General features: G+C 39.4%; 1 protein-coding gene across 1 annotated transcript in view; it reads right to left on the bottom strand.

The window, feature by feature from the left end:
- LOC140549708 (uncharacterized) overlaps window positions 1-20,875 on the bottom strand; it is a 91,715-nt gene that overhangs the window by 13,363 nt on the left and 57,477 nt on the right. The window contains 13 exon segments of the mRNA XM_072673457.1: window positions 1,008-1,070; window positions 1,635-1,730; window positions 1,860-2,006; window positions 2,105-2,152; window positions 2,238-2,540; window positions 2,988-3,053; window positions 3,187-3,492; window positions 3,747-4,052; window positions 4,259-4,582; window positions 4,665-4,988; window positions 5,138-5,461; window positions 10,164-10,472; window positions 17,953-18,015. Of these exon segments, the coding sequence (XP_072529558.1) occupies window positions 1,008-1,070; window positions 1,635-1,730; window positions 1,860-2,006; window positions 2,105-2,152; window positions 2,238-2,540; window positions 2,988-3,053; window positions 3,187-3,492; window positions 3,747-4,052; window positions 4,259-4,582; window positions 4,665-4,988; window positions 5,138-5,461; window positions 10,164-10,472; window positions 17,953-18,015 (2,679 nt within the window).

Raw genomic sequence — 20,875 nt, 5'->3', positions numbered from 1 at the left:
AAGGTTTATGTCCATACTAATATTTATATTATTTGTAATTTAAAATGTCTGTAAGGAAACGCTGCCAAACAAAAACGGACAAAAACATAAAATGAAATATTCTGTTTTAATTTCAGTGGAAAAACTATAAATTGTGTCACACTGTAAAATATCTTAATTTTATGGAAAAGAAGAAAATAATTGTTCTTATTTTATTGTAAACAGAACTGTATTGTCATGCCTGCCCCTGTTCTGTTTATTTAAGTATTATGCCAATAATTACAAATGATATTAATTTGTTCTTTTTAAAAGAGACTCTATTATTCATTCAGTACATTTCTGCATTCTTAAACTACATTTAGATGAATGTACATGTAAGGCAACTTGATTTTGATTATGAATTAAACATTAATATAATAAATAAAAATGTTCCAAAAATCGACACATTTCAATTCATCACAGTGAAACTCGTGCATTTATGTATTTTACAGGTAAACTCAGACACATAAAAACTGCGTAAAACAATAGGAGGAACAGTGTGCTCTCTGTCCCCGTGAACGTAACGCAGGAGCGTTTCCCCTTCCTTACTGACACGTGCGCTCTTTAGTGTGATGAGACTGTAATGTTAAAGAAGTGCTGCAATGGATGATGAGACTTTAAGCGCGAGGCAGGTTGGTTTCTGTGTAAATCAGCCCCGCGCCTCAGTTCCAAACCGTGTATCTCAATTTCCTCATTTTTAACACGATCTGTCAGCTGTTCTTTACATTGTACATTGTAATTACACTGTCCAATTATAATAAAAATAAATAATAATGAACAATTCATCACAATTTTTCCCTTAATTGCCCAATTTGACTGTGTTTAACTGTAGATTTAATCAATTATATTAATTGTAGTAATTATTTAATAATCTAATTTCTTATTGTTCAACATAACACAAACAAACACAAACACAAACACACACACACACACACACACACACAAACACACACACACACACACACACACACACAGATAGATCCCCTTACCTGATATAAACTCCTCATCCACGTCCTCATATCCTGAATGTTGTTCTTCAGAGAGGATCCGTCCTGTTGGAGGAGATCAGAACAGTCATGAAACCTGATCAGGAAGCAGATCCTCCCACAAGCCTCTGAGTGCTGAGATCAGTGTGAACTGAGCTGAATACTGGACTTCAGTCAGTAGATGAACTCAACAGACACAAGCTTTAACCCTCACTGACTGCCAGTCACTTCTCGATTCCTCTGAGGTTATTCACTCACTCACTAACTGATTCACTAACTGACTCACTAACTGACTCACTCACTCACTAAATGACTCAGTAACTGACTCACTTACTGACTCACTAGTTACTCACTCACTCACTCACTGACTAGCAGTAGTGGTTCTAGCTTGGACTAGCTTGTTAAGTTTATGAACACACACACACACTCACTCTTTCTAATTCTAACCATCACACATTCATTCCCTCACAAACATCCCTCCCCCTGCTTACACCAGTTTCCCTTTGATACATCCCATCATATACACAAGCAAGCATGAACAAACACACACACACCTGCGGTTAGAATTTGGTATTCAGGTTAAACTGGTAATAGCTGTACAAATGTGATGTGTGCACACAGAACACTCACTCCGCTGAGTCGAGTAATTTCTGTTGGTGATGTATCTGGGGTCGATCTCCTCATAGATGTCCTCAGGCAGAGTCTTCTGCCTCCTCTTAGAGAGCACTGTGAGAGAGACAGAGAGAAACATGGAGTCAGTTCAGTAGAAGAGAAGACTGATGACAGACTGAAGGACTGATGGTGTTTAGAGAATGTACAGAAAGTGGATTGTAGATGATCTCCGAATCTCCCTACCTCTCCTGAACACTCTGTTCTGGTTAAACAGCACAACCAGAAGCACTAAGGCCAGGAAGAGCACCGTTCCCAGCACCAGGAGAGACACTGGATAGATGTAGGGAACTGCTGGTAGAAGAGTTTGTGGAGGAGGGGTTGTTCTCCTTACTGTGAGACAAATTGGAAATAAAAACACAGAACTGTGTAGATCTGAACAATCTATTCACAAACATTTAGAAAAATGACTTAAGAGGTGAAAAGGGTACCGGTGGTGGTGGAGATGGTGGTTGTTATAGTCGTAGGCACAGATCTGTCTGTAAAAACAGAATAATTATAATCTGTTGATTTTAATATGATTTAGTAAAAGTGTTTATATTGGAGTCAGACAGCTCCTCTGACCTGCACAGGTGACTCCAGCCCTGTAGGAGCAGTCAGTGTGGTTCTTCAGGGAATGAGGTGTCCCACAGTCCCACAGGTGAATCTCATTCCCTTTACACTTCACTTTGTTCATCCAGATAGTCCCTCCACCAGTCTGCTGATCTGCACTCAGCGCAGGACCACAGCCCAGCTGCCTGCAGACCACCTGAGCATCCTCCATGTCCCACCAATCAGCACAGATAGACCCCCATTCAGCATTATGAAACACCTCTAGCATCCCAGAGCAGCTTCCCTTTCCTCCGCTCAGTCTGAGGTGCTGGTGATCTACATCATGAACACCACACATGAAAAGACACAAACACTGACTAACCAGTCTGGATACTAAACCCACAGCAATCTACAGCAATTAAATTCTACATAGACAATTTTCTATGTTTGTTGGTGGGCTCAGGGTGAGATGCACAACAAAGGGTCTGCAATAGCAGTGCATTTATCTTTACTGCTTATCATCGACATTACACACTTTTACATCCTGCCATAGTGAACAAAAGCACCCTTGACTGTTCTTGACCATTTGACCATGACTAAAGTGAAGCTGCCATTTTCATGTTCTTTTTCATACATATATAGCCACATACATTCATTTTCCAGTACATGTGGAATTTTGATAATTGTGTTTGGCTTAAAAGTTTAGAATTATAAAGGGATGCTTTTCACTGTGACACTGCATTTTATGTCATTCCTTTAGAAGTGTAAAAATGATTGGTTTACTTGAGCACTTTTTCTGTTCTGGGGATAGAAAGCATGCTCGATGAGAATGTTGTGGATTTCCATCTTCTGTAGAAAGAAAATACAGTAGTCACAGAACAAATTGACCTACAGATCTATGTCAGTAAATTAAATGCACATGTTATAGAATATTTCCTGCAATGGCAAAAAAGATCAAAAACTGTGGAACGGAATAATCTACCTGAGCAGGTAATCTGAGCCACTTCATTGTTATTATTACATGTGTTCTGTCCCCAGGGCGAGGATGGACACTGCCAGAGAGTGGAGTCATGTTTCCTACATTTCACATCATCCAGCCAGTTAGGAGCTGATTCCACTCTTGCTTTGGTCGAGGAGTCACTGCCAGTTCTTCCACAGTTCAGCTCCTGACAGATCAAACTTACTGTTTCTTCATCCATCCCATTTACACACACATTCCCCCAGGTTCCATTGTAGAACACCTCCAGATTCCCCTTACAGCCCTCAGTGAGTCTGATCTCTTTAAACTCTGGTGGGAGAAGGAAGACTTTACTTTGGACATGTCTTGAGATTTTAAACTTATATGACATGAATGTGCTCCTTTTTCCATAAAATATTAATTAGATATTATCTTTCATCATATCCACTGGACTGTAGAATAGTAATTCAAATACAAATGATTTGTAACCATCTTAGTGTCCTCATTTTTCATTTAATGTATACTGTACATTTTTGTACAAATAACTGAAATATGCTACATTAGCACTGACTGTCAATTTTTACCTGAGCACAAGACTCCTATGTCGTCCTTGTGTCCACATTCACCCTCTCCACACAGATGATATCTGCAGTTCCACAGAGACGTCTCATTCCCCTTACACTCCACCTCATTTAGCCATATGGGTCCAGTTCCAGTTCCAAACCGGGCTGGTACCACAGCACTGAGGGCCACTCCACACTGCAGCTGTCTGCAGACCACCTGCGCATCCTTAATATCCCACAAGTCATCACTCACTGTCCCCCATGAGCCGCTGTAGAAAACCTCCAGCCTTCCTGCACAGTCTCCCCCAGAACCAACCAGCCTGATGGCTGCATTTAGGCCGACACCCACAAATACATGCATTTATACATACACACAAGCAGAGGTAGTTTTAGCACAAAATATAATTCTGAAACATGATTGTCTTAGATTCTCTTCTGATTATAAGAATTACATTAATTAATTATTTTTAGATTATATTTAATTAGATCAGATGTCACATTAGTTTTCAGCCTTTATGTGTGTTAACACTCACCAGAGCAGGTGATGTACAGCTGTTCTCTGGAGCTGCAAGTGACTGCTGGTGCACTGCTGCAGTTCCCCAGATGAGCTTCACTCCCAGAGCAGTTAAAACCCTTCACACACATGTAGCTGTGTTCAGAACTGGATGAAGAGGAGCTGGAGATGCTGTGTAGAAAACCACAGCCCAGCTGTCTGCAGACCACAGAGGCCTCAGACTCACTCCAGGAGTCAAGCAGAACTCTCCCCCAGTCCTGCCTGAAGTACACCTCCACCTCCCCCTCACACTCCTTCCCTCCAGACAACCGTACTCGCCCCTCATGAAACGCCAGAAAAGAACCTGAAAAGAAAAACATCAGTTGGTTAAAATTGAGGGATCATTAACTTTTAGTTACTCATATTACTGCAATTTTAGATCTCACCATTGCAGATGACTCCAACATCCTGTTTATGAGAGCATGCAGTTCGACTCCATGATGAAATGGGACATTTTGAGAGGTGTGTTTCGTTCCCCTGACAATCAAACACATCAGCCCAGATCCGGCCACTCCCCTCCCCAAACCAGTCTGACCCCAACACAGCCACAGCACTCCCACACTTCAGCTGACCACAGAGGACACTGGCAGCTCTCATATCCCAACTTACATCACACACTGTGCCCCACTCACTGAGGTACTGGAGCTCCACTCGACCAGAACAGGAGTCCAAGCCGTTCACCAGTTGTGCGCCTGTGTGTCAACAAATTGCTCAAAAGCTTAGTGAAAAAGCACAGAACAGATCACATGTAAAATAAAGGTCAAAAACAACTAACTTCTCATTCACCTGTAAATTATAGACACTATAGTACAGACCAAACACAGTACAATATTTATTTTATTGAAAATCACATATTCACACTGACCGGAACAAATGAGTGCCACACTGCTGTTTTGGGAGCAATTTGAGTTTTTGTGTGAAGATGATATTGGACAGAGAGTAATGTCAGATTCCTCCCCTCTACACTGAAGCTCCTCTGACCACACCTCACTCTCCCCTCTGCCAAAAGCAGCTGCTCCCAGCACCTCCACAGGAAGCCCACAGCCCAGCTCTCGACACACAACCTCTGCGTCCTGATGGTCAAAGTCAGCATCACACACTGTGACCCAGGTCTTCACAGTAAGCACCTCTACTCTCCCAGAGCACAGATGAGGACCACCAGTAAGTCTGGACTTCCTGTGACCTGTGTGTGTATTTGAATTACATTCTCTTTTTTTGTTGCAGAAACAAAATATTTTTTCTACAAGAAAACATGAACATAACACTTCACACTATAATTATTTTTTTAATAATAATCTAATATACAATAACAGCATTATTATTATTAATTATTAATGATTATTATTAATGAATGCAGACCTAAACAGCAGCAGCATGTTAAAGACATTTCCTCACACAGTGACCACACTTCTCTGAGTGAGGTGATTTCCTTCACAGAGTTAAAAGTGAATAGTGAATCCATATTTACACAGATTCTCGAGATGCTCTCAGACACCAAGTCTTTAACTCTGGCAGAGTTAGCTTTGGTATATTTATTTATTTGGCATATTTACTCTTTTACTTCATACCACAAGCTCTGAACAACAGCTGCAGCCACAGTCTAGCCGGCAGCCGGGGAAGACTGAAATTCTCAGTCTCTGCAGTTTTTGACACAGTTCTGTTTGCAGGATCCTTCAAATACATTCACTTCAAACACAACACAAATGTGTGTTCATGTTTTTTAGTAATGCTTGTTTGATATTTGTGGTAAAGTCTTTGTTGGGAATATTAATATTGGAAAATGAATCATTAATCGTGTTTATATTGATTATATTATATTAATTAATCGTGTAATACATGTATTAGGAATGTTCTTGGTGACATTTTGTGCTGCAAGCTTTTTGGTCCTCTATATCTAAGATCTAACATTCAATGGGAAAACTGGAAAATAATAAAAAGGAAAACAAAGTATCATTTAACGACTCCATAGAATTTATCTGGTAAACCTATTTTAGAAGGATTTCATTTGGAGATAAAAGAGATGTATTTCTAAAGGTAAAAGACTATTATTTTCTTGTTTTATCACTATTTACTGTATTTACTGTATTTCCTCAAGACTGTAGTGGATACATGTGCACAGATGTGCAACTTCACAGGTAAAAAAGCTTAGAAGTATTGTGGGAATTCATATTTTATCAGAACAATTACAACAAAGAATGTGGATGCATGCAGGTGAAGTAGCTGATCAACACCTTTTCTTAATAAGCTTAATAAGCTTTTCTCAGGGGAAGATTATTATCAGCTCACTTCTTTTTACTGTAATACTGTACAGAGATTCTGTCATGAATTCCTGTTTCAGAACCGCTGATGTAAAAGAGGTCTATATGATCTCAAGTCAAGTCAAGTCAAGTCAAGTGGGTTTTATTGTCATTTCAACTACATACAGAGTACACAGTGAAACGAAACAATGTTCCTCCAGGACCATGGTGCAACATAGACAGTGCATACAGAACACAAGTGCAACACAAACAAGTGCGGACAGACAACACAACACAGTACAGACAGAGAATAATAAATAATTGGCAGCAGTGTCCATAATATGCAGTGTGTAATATATATTGAGTCCACTGAGGTAGTAAAGTTATTAGTGCAAATGCTTTGTGCAAAAAAAGCTTCCCATTTTATCTGGGGTAAAAAGTTAGAGAGAGAGAGAGAGAGAGAGAGAGAGAGAGAGAGAGAGAGAGAGAGAGAGCATGTAACAGAAAAGACATCAGTTCAGAAGTTGAGTTGAGTTGAGAAGTCTGATGGCTTGGAGGAAAAAGCTATTGCAGAGTCTGGTCGTGTTGGACCGGATGCTGCAGTACCTTCTTCCTGATGGCAGGAGGGAGAACAGTCTGTGTGAAGGGTGGGTGGAATCATCCACAATGCTGGTTGCTTTGCGGATGCAGCGGGCAGTGTAAATGTCCATGACAGAGGGGAGAGAGACTCCGATGATCCTCTCAGCTGTCCTCACAATACGTTGGAGGGTCTTGCAGGTCCCAAACCAGGCAGTGATGCAGCTGCTCAGGATGCTCTCTATGGTCCCGCTATAGAAGAGGGTGAGGATGGGTGGAGGGAAACGGGCCTTTCTCAGCTTCCGGAGGAAGTAGAGACGCTGCTGGGCTTTCTTGCCTGTAGAGCTGGTGTTCAGGGACCAGGTGAGGTTCTCCGCTAAGTAGACACCAAGGAACTTGGTGCTCTTAACGATCTCCTCAGAGGAGCCGTTGATGTTGAGCGGAGAGTGGCCGTGTCTTGTTTTCCTGAAGTCAACAACCATTTCCTTGGTCTTGTCCACATTTTAGTGAAGGTTGTTGACTGTACACCAGTCTGTCAGCTGCTGCACCTCCGCTCTGTATGCTGACTGTATGATGAGACCCAGCACAGTTGTGTCATCTGCAAACTTTATGATGCTGTTAGAACTGTGTTTCACAACACAGTCATGAGTCAGCAGGGTGAACAGCAGAGGACTCAGTACACTGCCCTGGGGTGCCCCAGTGTTCATTGTGATGGTGCTGGAGGTGCTGTCCCCGAACTGGACTAACTGGGGCCTCCACGTCAGGAAGTCCAGGATCCAGTTGCAGAGGGGGGTGTTGAGGCCCAGCAAGCTTAACTTCCTGGTGAGATTCTGTGGGATGATGGTGTTGAATGCTGAACTGAAGTCTATGAACAGCATTCTGACATATGTGTCCTTCTTCTCCAGGTGGGTAAGGGAGAGATGAAGGGTGGTGGTGATGGCATTGTCCGTGGAGCGGTTTGGACGATATGCAAATTGCAGGGGGTCCAATGAAGAGGGCAGTGGGGTCTTCCTCATGACTAGCCTCTCGAAGCACTTCATAATAGTTGCTAGGTGGTTGATATGCCATTCACATTGGTTGCCAAGGGATTGCTGTGGTGTCACACATGGCTGCTAGGCTTCTACTAGGTCTTTACTTTGATATCCCACATGGTTGCTCACACGATTCCATCAGAGCGTAAGAAACTGTGTTTCACAGAGACTCAGAATCTCCTTCAGCTCTGCATGTTTGGAGCTGCTGCTGCTGCTGTTTTATTCAGAAAGCAGTCCTGAGCTGTAGAACTGATCACAGAGCTGAACCCTGTGTATGTATGACAGTCAGGCTTGGAGAAAACTGATCGAGATAAGCAGCTGATCTACTCCTGAAGTGACTGAAGTGACCTGAACAGCAGCAGAATGTTAACGACTCGACCTTACAGTGACCACACCTCTATGACTGAAGTGATTTGCTTTGCAGTGAAACTCAGATGCCAGTGCTTTCACTCTTACAGACTAGAATTAGCTTTGGTTTAATGACAAATTTAGACTTTTATTTTATACCATGATGTTTAAACAACGCCCCACAGTCTAGCCCACAGTGGATGAGAAAGGGTGAAATTCTGAGCTGTTATGCCACTAAAGACTTGCTAGATCCTTTCAATACATTCCTTAATGTGTTTTGCAGCTTTTTAGGAATGTTTGTCTAAACGTGTTTGATAATTATAGCAAGATCTATATTGTAAATATTAATATGGTAAATAATTAAGGGTAATTAATTCATTAGGAACGTTCCTTGCAGTTTGGCATTTCTATCTGCAAACTTTTTGGTTTATATATTGGAGAATATTCAATGTAAAAACTAAACAAAAAATATATTCATAATGTAAAATTATATAATACTATAACATTGTATATAATAATATAAAAAGAAGTATAATTCTACATAGATACTTGTCAGCTCCTCTGTATAGCGCCCTCTCCCGGGGCGATTCCGAGCCCCCGCCCACAGGCCCATATAAGGACTTCCTCCTCGCTTGGTTCCTGTTTGGTTCGTTGTATTGCTTCAGTGACTCGTTTCGTGTTCATGCGGTTCACCTGAGGCTGGGGTACTTCAGGAGCTTCGACGCTGAGCTCCTTGCCGAGAATTGCAAGTTTGGGATCTTGAGGTAGCGAGAGGTTCCTGATTCGGCTCCTGATTCGGCTCGCGGTGCGTTTAGGACAGCTTCGGCTCTTCGTCCACGTTCGCGAGCAGACCACCTGGCCGAGCGCTCGCGCTCTCTACCAAGATAGACCCCCTCTAGACTCTTGCCAAGTAGCTGGTCCCCCAAGTAACCCCCCGGTCTCAGGTCTGTTTGATTTCGCCCTTTGGTTTGTCTCGTTTGTGTTGTGTTCAGGGTTGTGCCGGTAGCTGCGGCTTCATTTGCTTTGTTTTGGCTCTTTGTGTGTTTGAGTGTTAATAAATGACCTGCATTGGACCCATCTCTGCCCGTGTTCATCCCTCTGTGTCTGGCCTAACCCGCAGGACAATACTACATAGAACTCCTCTGCTAAAGCATGTGTTGGAGGGTTTATCAATATTAGACTTTAAGACTTGGGTTTGTTTTGGTTTGAGATCATTATTAATGTTTTATTGCTGGATTTACTGTTTTTACAGTATCTATTGTTTCTACTGTATTTGATGTATTTTCTGAACAGTGTTATGGATACATGTGTAACTTTTTACTGGTTAAAAGTTGGAAGTATTGTGAGGATTAATATTTTTACAATAAATTATGTGTTTAAATATGGAACATGGACACATGCAGGGGAAGTAACTGAACTACCTCTTCTTTCACTCTTTCTGACTAATGTTCATCCTCAGATTCAGGAGAGGATCCTGTGTTGAGCAGTGAGGGAACTGCACTGTGTTGTGAGGAGTGTTAGTCAGTCTGCTGCTTAATTGAAAACTAGTGGTGTTTATATATTATTGGCTCAAAGTAGAAACATATTCAGCACTAATTTACACTCAAACCATTAATTTAAATGAATCTGGTGTGAAGATCCTGGTAAAATGTAAACACAGTTATTCAGGATGGTATGACTGAGTGCACTTTACCTGAACAGATGACTCCAGCATCGTCATCATGATCACAGTAATGTTCACCCCATCCATCTGATCCACAGTTCTTCAGTGTAGATTCTGATCCTCTACAGCGCACATTATTCATCCAGATTTGTCCTGATCCTGGTCCAAAGTGACCATACTGTGGGGCATCTACAGCCTCCCCACAGCCCAGCTCTCTACACACCACTCCAGCATCACTCATATCCCAATTATAACCACACACTGTTCCCCACTGATCATCATGAAACACCTCCACTCTTCCAGCACAGCGACTGCCACCATTCACCAACCTCACACTGCCTAAACAACAGAGAGGTGAGGATGCAGTAAATTCAGTATAGTGTAGAAACAGCATTTGATCAACAGATAAAACACCAACAACTTTCATCCTCTCAAGTGTTACAGCAACCAGTCACACACAGCCAAACCTCCAGTGAGTGATTCTGGGTCCTGAGATTGTCTGGATTGTGTGGAGACTGGACAGAAATGACACCAAAATGATGGAGTAGATTAGAGGAATGTCAGATTTCACTGTATGACCTGTTCCTCGGTCAGCCGATAGATTAGAAAAGGAGAAGATTACTGGACAGTGTGTCTTTACTGGATGCTTTACTGGATGACATCACAGCAGAAACATGAAGTGTGTATGTGCGGGGGGGTGTTCAATTATATTCTCCCACTTTTAGAACAAGACAGTGTATCAGTATTAGTATCTGATCAGACAGACAGGAGGGATCAGAGCAGTGAGCAGTTGGAAGATCTTTTTCCCCACATTAGTTACTAATTTTAATATTGTAGTATTGAGCTTATTGTCTTTTTTTAGGTCACTGGAAAGTTACGACACTAAGCAGAGCTTCGTTTACTTTAACACAATCTCTGTCTTTCAGTTCATTTAGCAGGATGATGTGTGTATAGTGTTGATGTAATTATATATATATATATATATATATATATATATATATATATATATATATATATATATATATATATATATATATATATATATTTAATAGGGAGGTATGAGTAAGTACTGGAGAGAGACACGACTGTAGTCTGACTTTACTGTAAAGATAAATGAGGAACATTTTCAGGAGGGTCTGTCAGACTGAAGTTATTCTACAGAATTTCGAGTCTTGATTTAATAAGAATTTCCTGCTGATGACGTTCACTGTGTTTACTAATGGACTTATTTCAATTTGATTTAAAAAAACAAACATCTTAGGTTAGGTCTGATCTTGTGAAGATGAAATATTCAGCTGTTCTGGTCAGTATAAACCGGACTTTAAACATTAAAATTGGAATTTAATCGTCGCTTGAGAAAAAACTGATGTAAACTTTACTAACTTTACTGAGCTGTAAAGAAAGGGAGAGCTGCTGATACAGCGCAATGTGCGACTGACATTCACTGACACAGTGAAACACACACCAGTAAACACCATCTTTTTGTATTTTATTTTTAGAGATATATTTTATTATATTTACTAAAAACTACAATAAAACACTAAAAATCTATACTTTTTAAATCTTTTTGATTATTTGATGGTGAGAGTTCACTTACCAGCTGTGGAGAGTGTGATCGTGGAGGACAAAAGAATGAGGAGCACACAGCTGTCCATCTCCCTCTGACCTGCACACACTCCGTTCAACTCAGCAGCAGAACAAGCTTCACCTCCACTCCCCCAGAGAGACTGAAGAGAGAGCGAGAGAGAGAGAGAGCGAGTGAGAGAGAGACCCCACAGCCGCCAATCACACTCACTATGACCTTATTAGAAAGAGGAGAGGAAACCATCAAACATTTTCAGTGACAAATCAGAGGAGGCATTTTTTTCTTTCTCCATCTTTATCAAAAGAGCGTCAGCGCTGATCAACACAACTCCACCTCCCTCTCTAGAGGAGTGTGTGTGTGTGTGTGTGAGAGAGAGAGAGAAGAGGAAACCCACCAACATACAGGAGACTGACTTCAGAGAGAGGAAACACTCCAGTGTAATACAGCTTTAATGCTGCACCTGCAGAGAGCTGATCCATACACTGATAAAGCCCCTCCCAGCACTCTCTCTCTCACACACACACACACACAAACACACTGTTAGGACAAATGTGAACAGAAATACTTGTTTATCACTCTTTAAACTTCACAGCAAATTAAACTGAGTCTAATACAGTTTGTTTGATTCGGCTGAATCGAGGCAGGTGAGATTTTCTTCATTAGATTGTTATGCAGAGCTCTGTGTAAGAAACCCATGATTAATAAAGGAATACAACAAATAACACTAATAATTTAATTAAATAAGTATAACAATAATAATAATAATAATAATAATCATTATATTTTAATGATAATATTATTATGCTAATATTTTTTAGTCTTTATTTCTGCTGTACAGAAGCATTATGCATCAGTTGCTGCAGTTCTCTTTATTCTCCACTAGATGGCAGCAGAGCATTTCTAATGTCTATATTCAGGCCTGTGAAGCCCCTCTGTCTCTTTACTGACCTGCTGAAGTTACTGATGGTCTTCCAACATCTCTCCTGTGATCTCTCAGATATACAGAGCTGTATTGGAGCACATTCCTCCTCCTGTGGCTTTCAGGACATAATGAATTGGTCTTAGAATGGATTCTACATGATGTTGGATCAGTAGTGTGGGAATGACTGCAGGTGGCTCTAAGCACCGCTGACCACATGTAATCATATAGATACAGTAAGTGCTATGAACCTGCTGCTTGTGTCTGTCTGCACTGCAGTGTTGAGCTCAGATGTGATGTGTCTGGATGTGATCTGTGTCTGTTTGCACAACTTTGACCTTTGACCTTTCTGATCTACATGCTGTTTCTGTCCACCAGGTTGCCAGTTACTGGTAGTTTTTTCACTTTTCACTCTATTCTTAATGACAGATTGATGTAGCTGTGTGTGTAAAGCCCAGGACAGAGGTTCTGGAGATGCTAGAACCAGCATGCAGAGACAAATATCACACCAGGTTTATAGTCACTGATCTGACACATTTTTGTCCATTCTAACTCAACTGAGAATGAACTTGTGCTTGTTATGGTAATAACTATATGATTATTAATAAACTGTCAATAAACTGGATGCTTGGTTTGAAATTACTCAAAACATTTAATAACTCATGTAGTCATTATAATGCAGCAGTGCATCTGTACTGTGGCCTAGACGTCACTCCTCAGGTGAAAGGCCTTAGGACTAATAAAGCATCTATAAATGTGAGTAAGTGGAAATTTGTGATGGATACATTAGAATTGTACATTTATTAATTAAATATGAGTCATATTGGAAATAGTGGACCAAACTACTACTACTACTACTAATAATAATAATAATAATAATAATAATAATAATAACAATAATAATTGTAATAATAATAACGGGACAGTTATGAAATGTAAAACATCTATACACAGTTGTGGTTTGAAGTTCACACACACTCATCATGGACACAAGTGTCATGGCAACACTGGGCCTTCAGCCTTTTTGGGGGGTGAATTCATTTGTAGTTACACTTCCTGACTGTAGGGGGAGCTCAGAATAAAATTGTTCAAACTCATTTATGTGGACCTGAGTGCATCTCAAACAGTTTTGTGAAAAAATTATTTTCATTTATAATTAGAATAAATAAATAAATTGCCTTTTATTTGTAAATAATTGTGCTTCATAAATACATAATATTTAATTATTTAATAATCATTTATTTATAATTTATTTGATATTCATTACATGTAAAGTGACATATTTCAGGACTATTTCTGTTGTACTGTAGATCAGTGTGGCTCAGAGTGTGTTTAAGAAGTACACACAGTGTCATTTATATAAAACACTGCTTTTAACACAATTATTTCACTGATCATTTGTTTCTCTTATTAGTAAAAATGATTTCCTATGTTCTTTTCTTACAGCGACGTCAAAAGGAACACACACACTCAGAGTTGGGTGACATATGTAGGGATTATTTTAGCGCCCTTTATTTTTCATACACAGTTATTGACTGAAACACACTGTAGTTGGTATTTTGGCCCATTCCTGCATGCAGATCTCCTCTAGAGCAGTGATGTTTTGGGGCTGTCGGCGAGCAAAACAGACTTTCAACTCCCTCCACACATTTTCTATGGGGTTGAGGTCTGGAGACTGGCTAGGCCACTCCGGGACCTTGAAATGCTTCTTACATGCTTCACAGTAGGTATGGTGTTCTTGGGATGCAACTCAGCTTGTGATTGCCTGTATTTTTTACTCATTTTGTCTCTCATAGTTGAAGTGTACATATGATAAAATTACAGACCTCTCTCATCTTTCTAAGTAGGAGAACTTGGACACACTTGACTAAATACTTTTTTGCCCCACTGTAATGGTGGTGTATTTTTATATACTGTTTACCCTGTTTACTATGGTGCTGTGTGGTTTGGGACACAGCCCTAGTCTCAGTCTCTGACGCTGTGTTCACTCTGTGTCTAAAAACTTTGAATGATATCTGGTTATTATTAACTATATCTCATCACTACATTAGTTCAGTTATTTTCCTTCAACTTTTCTAATCCTCATTACTGAAAGAACTCATGTTCATTATTAATCCACAAAGCAGAATATTTTTAATTCATAATATGAGCTATGTTTGTTTATTTATTTGTACTGTAATTTATTTGTTTATTTATTTGTACTGTAATTTATTTGTTTGTTTATTTATTTGCACTGTAATTTATTTGTTTATTTATTTGTACTGTAATTTATTTGTTTATTTATTTGTACTGTAATTTATTTGTTTGTTTATTTATTTGTACTGTAATTTATTTGTTTATTTATTTGTACTGTAATTTATTTGTTTGTTTATTGATTTGTACTGTAAGTTTTTTAACTCATCTCAGGATCTGTTCAGTATTGATACTGATATCTGAGCTCAGCTCCCTCAGTGTGAGCATCGTTTCCATCTATTTCTGAGATCAGGGTGAAAATGTCATTTAGCAAAGCTGTGACTGTTGCTACATGGGCTGTCCCGCACTGTTCAAGCAGCTGCATGAGGTTTTTCAGTGGACTAATCTACCCCTCCTTCCCTAGTTATATATATAAAAAAATTAAAAATTAATATTCTGTTTTTTTTTTTTTAAATAATTCTATACACAATTTTTCTCTTTAAATGAAGAAACCAGCTGTTATTTTAAGTTTTACGCCAGTATTTTTCAGCTTTCTGTCAGCCCATCTAAGACCAATTCACCAATTCAAGGTCCACAGGCTCCTTGGGACTTTTCAGTCGATGTTGGGTTGGTTTCAGTGTTCATGTACTTTCTGTTCCTCCGTTGTTTTTCTCACTAAGGACTTTTATGTTGACAGCGGTCGCAGTAAGACGCCATGTTTTCTGTTTAGCTCTGATTCGTTTCACCTGAGAGCACAGGGAGCACAGAAGGAGCAAACGCAGAGGCCTCGGCGCCCAGAATTACTCTTGCGATGCCCAGCTGTGAGGTTGTCTTCACGGTCAGGAGGCTTCTAGGAGAGTCTACAGGTTTCGGTCGTGGATGCTCTATCGGAGCGGTTTCACGTTCAGAAGGAGGTCGCTGTCCGGGTCACCGGCTGGTCTCCACTGGGTTTTGGTGTCCGGTTCTCTGGGCACTCTAGTCCAGTAAGTTTCTCAGCGCCTGACGAGCGCGGTTTTGGGCTGAGGTTTTGTTTGCTAGATAGTTTCATTGGTTTCTTTGAGTTCTAGTCTTCCTCCCTCTGTTTGATTTGTCCATTCTCGCTTTGCTCCCGGGCTGCGCTCCAGATTCAGGTGGTCTTCCAGGTTTAGCCCCAGTTCTGTTTTCACCTGTTTGTTTCTGTTTCTGTTTATTGGACCCTGTACTTTGCTGCTCGTTTTGTTGTTTGTTTGGTTTTATTATTAAAGACTATATTCTTGCATTGCTCTGTCCCTGCGAGTGTTCCCTTGTCTCGCCTAGCCAGCATGACTTTCCTAAATGAAGTAAATCTGTAATATTTATCTGTAATAAAACATGTAAATACTAAAAATATTAATAATAATAATAATAATAATAATAATAATATATGGGGTGATCATCTAGAGCGGGGTTTGAGCTTCCACAACCACGTGACCATCGGCCCCAGTGCAGATCAGCTGATCTCAGAGTGAAGCTGAAGACTGAAGAAAGTCTCGCGGGAATTGAACCCAGGCCGCCGCGTCGCGACTCGGAGGATCTGCAGCTTCATGAACACGACCGACAGAAGGGGGCTTAAAGGGGTGGGTTTAAAAACGAGTGGAAAACACAAACCCTGCGTGTAGCGCGAGGAAAAAGGCTGGAAATCAAACAAATGCAAACATAATTTTGTAATAAAGAGTCAAATTTATTCAAGGACAAATTCTTCAGTTTTATAAGAATAGTTTAATGATGGTTAAAATAGTCAGAAAAAACATTGTAAAAATAATTTACTCTGTAAAAATGTACACCAGTACATTTACAAAACTTTACTATATTCTTTTACAGTTGCTGTTTTTTAAAGATGCATTGCGACCGCGAGCCTTATTTATTTATTATTTAATTAACTTATTATTGTGATTATTTGGATATGATCTAATAATTATGAGAATATCATCACCAAATCATTGTAGAAGTGCTCTTTTCATCAGTTTAACACAATAACAGATCATTCATTTCTCTTCTATAAATGTTTTATTAATAAGAATAAAAAGTTGCCTGATTTCAGCACTGCAGCACTGAAAATAGAAAGCTGTCTCTCTGATCATCAGGGGTTGAACTGAGGAGCAGCTTTAACCAATTATTTCTCACCAGAACATATTTCACTACTTTACCCTCAGAAATGACGAACAGCCCTTTACTGGAAAACAGTCACAGCCCTCATCCAGACTAATCTGCAGCTTTTATGGTAGCAAATGGATAATTATCTAAACTCTTCAAATGAGACTTTAAATAATGAATAATTAACTAATTACACTTAAACTAATTAACTCACATAAGATATGAAATGTTTTCATAAAGATAAAAAGTAAAGTAAACTAAAGTGTAAAACAGTTTGAATGAATGAACTGTGATCCATAATGAAATGATCTATAATTTAATCTATAATGAAATGATCTATAATTTAATCTATAATGAAATGATCTATAATTTAATCTATAATGAAATGATTATAATTTAATCTATAATGAAATTATTTGTTGCGTCTGAAGAGGTTTGTATGTAATTTTCTGAAGAAGGACAGCGGCTGTGGTCTCTCAGTCACATGATTCAGCTCAGTCTGAGGCTCCTCCTTCACATCCTCATAATCTGTAAAAGGAAAGAGTCATTTTTAATGAGTGGAGAGCAGCGTCTCACAACAACACTTTATTATCAGAGGTTTTTCTCACTGTTCATCAAAACATCACTAGAATAGAATGATGTGGGAGAGGATTTAGAAAACCCAGTTCAACCCAAGGTTTGCTTGTTCAAACATTTTGCTCTTCTTCTCCACACTGTGCTGCTCTTCATTTAAATCCCTTAATCCACCTTTTATTCCTATCACTTAATCCACCCTCCACACATCTGTAATGTAGCAGCGAACACATGATCAGTCTCTCACCTTTCACTCCTACATCCTGTTCAGCAATGATGACATCATCATAGTCCACTGGTGTGTCCGCTGGTGTGTCCTCTAGTGTGTCCTCTGGTGTGTCCTCTAGTGTGTCCACTGGTGTGTCCACTGCAGCAACATGAGAAGATCAGATATAAGAATAAGAAAGATTCAGATTGTAGAAGTTTGTAATGGTTTCTCTACATGAATAAAATCTTACTGGTTTTAATGGTGGAGTTTGGTTCAGTGGGAACTGCATCATCATAGTTATCTGACACGTCTTCTGTCAGAATGTAGAGAGAAAGCTCATTAAATCAGCATCAGTATCATCAGTGACTGTGTTCATGCTGGAGATTACAGTACTGTTACATTACAGTCATACCTGTTACATCAGCTGACCTCTGATCACCACTGATGACATCATCATAACTCTCATCAATGTTCTCTAAAATAAAACAGAGATATTTAAAACATCTAAACCAGGTTTTTAGGACACTGTGTTTCCCAGGTGTTTCAGATATAACCGCTGAACAAGGCAACGTATAACCCACTAATTAACCATTAGGACCCCCTGAAAAATCTCCATAGTGTAAATGATCAGGGGTCTCTGAAAATAAACCTAACGTCTTTTAGAGCTGTTTAGACTGCTGAGAGACTGAGAGAGCATGATGTGCCTTCAAATACATCTTCAACTGCACACTAGAAAACCATTAGAATTGAACTGGGTATTTCTGCACCTTTTCCATTAAAACCTCATATTTGACGCATTGTGCTCAGAAGCTTCTTCAATTGAAACAGTTGTCTAGTAGTGGGGCTTAGTGAGTGGTGAAGAGCCGGTCAGGCTGTTAAGCTTCTTAACTGAACATTTTGCAAATGCTGAAGTAATCTGAGCCTCGGCTTGATTGGGAAGCTGTCCTGAATCTGTCCCACCATTAAAAGTCTTTACTTGAACACTAACTGATGAAGTCACGTCAAATGATCTATTACATTTAGAAATGTATTTAATTCTTATCATTTTATCAGATTTTAATCTCTGCTTAATTTCTGCTTCTGTCTGAACTTAAACCCCAAAACAGAAACACACCTGCTTCAGTATCAGGGATCTGTCCAGCAGTGATGACATCATCATAGCTCTCTGCTAGGTCCTCTTTTTCTGCATCACCTAAATCAAAGAAAAGCAGACTGTCTTTATAACCAGGGCGTCAGATTTTTACACTGTAGTTTAATGTAAAATCAAATCAGGAGATTCATTAATAACATAACTCACTTATCAGACCACTGGTGATGACATCATCATAATATTCAGTCTTTACTCCAGTCTGAGACTTTTCTGAAAAAAAGAAGAAAGTTTATAAGTTTTAATTACATTTAGAAATTAATATAAAATATTTAAAACAAACAAAAAACTAAACTCATTAAATCGCAGAAAACAGTGGAAACTGAGTTATTATTGAATTAGAGGAATGAAGAATGGGAGCCTGGAACCAAGTTTAAAAGATTAAGACACTTCAAACATCTTCAGATCTAAAGATCAGTCAAATCTTTAAACAGTGAAACAAACTAGACTCACTGTTAAAGACAAAGAGCAGCACATGTTACTAGAAAAGCACAGAAACTCAACCTGGATCATAAGACCTCTGACCTGAGAGATGCTCCTCATCCACATCATCATATCCTGAACGCTGTTCTTCAGAGAGGATACTTCCTGTTAGAGGAGATCAGAGCAGTCATGTATTTCCTCATTAAGATCAGCACTGAATCATCAGGTTTTCAGAGCATCAGCAGCTCCTGTATAAAACTAGGGCTGTTAAACATACGACCTCATGGATCTAAAGCAGCAACTGTCAATGAAATCATCACTGATAGCTGCTCTAATGCGCTGTGTCTCTGTGAAACATGGGCGAATCTTATCATCTTATCCTGAAGATCTTGAGCAGCATTCTAAGTAAAGTAGCCAGCAGATCAAAAGACACATGATAAAGCCACTGGAACATCAACCGACATATCCTCAGACAGCTGGCACACGTTACATCAACCAGCACATCTTAAAGCAGTTGGTACTTCAACTAGCATAAACAATATCATGAGATATTAGAGAGAGATCATAATGTTTATGATACATATTCTATCTGTCACAATATGAGGCAGGTATTGTTCCTTTGTCGACCAATAGAAAATAGATGGGAGCTGCCACTTTGTTCTAGACTAATTGTCCTCTGTTCCTAAAGGATAGCTAAAGCTGAATAGACCTAAACAGATGTGCTCAATTTTGACAGATAAGTTTAAATAAACATAATATAGAAATCTCGAGTAATTTAAATATGATGGGGAACCTTGGGTAAAGGTAGTACTGGTCAGATTAGTAGCGCTGCAGGTGGTGAAGCGCTGCAGGTGGTGAAGCGCTGCAGGTGGTGCAGCATGTGTCTACAAATGTATCAACATGTAAAAAGGACATTTATCGTTGAGTGAACTTCACCTTTTTCCTTGTTTTGCTCCCGGTGCGTAAAAACCTCCCAAAACTCATAAACCCGCAGCACAAACCTAAACCCCCACCCTGTGTGTAAATGCACCAGAGAGCGCACAGACTGAAATACAACAGCTGTAGAGAAAAGCAACCACGGCTCCACAACTCAGATCTGATTAATTGTATCTCAATGTTTTCACTTTCACATGATCTGGCAGTTTTTCTTTACACTGGGTCACACTGTAAAAAATCCTCATTTTATGGGGAAAAGTAATTTTCTTATTATATTGTAAACAGAACCGGGTACATGTACAGACACTATCTTTAAATTAACAACCCAACTGCTATTTGAAAGTATTATCACAATAATTACACATTATATTCATTTAGTATTTTTATGATGATTATTATTAAAGGAGGGAGACTATATTATTTATTCAGGACGTTTCTGCTTTAGTAAATTACTTTTAGATTAATGTAGATGTAAGATGTAGGTGTTTGAATTCAACATTAATATAATCAATAAAAATGTTCCAAAAATCGGCACAGTTCCCTTCACCACTGCGAACCTCATCTATTTATGGATTTTACTGGTAAACACCGATACATAAACACACAGAGTGGTTAAAACACAGGGATGCGTAAAAGCGCACAAACTGCGTAAAACACAAGGGTGGGC

Source organism: Salminus brasiliensis, chromosome 2, assembly GCF_030463535.1.
Source record: "Salminus brasiliensis chromosome 2, fSalBra1.hap2, whole genome shotgun sequence".
Lineage (NCBI taxonomy): Eukaryota > Metazoa > Chordata > Actinopteri > Characiformes > Bryconidae > Salminus > Salminus brasiliensis.
This window is presented reverse-complemented; position numbering and strand designations above follow the sequence as displayed.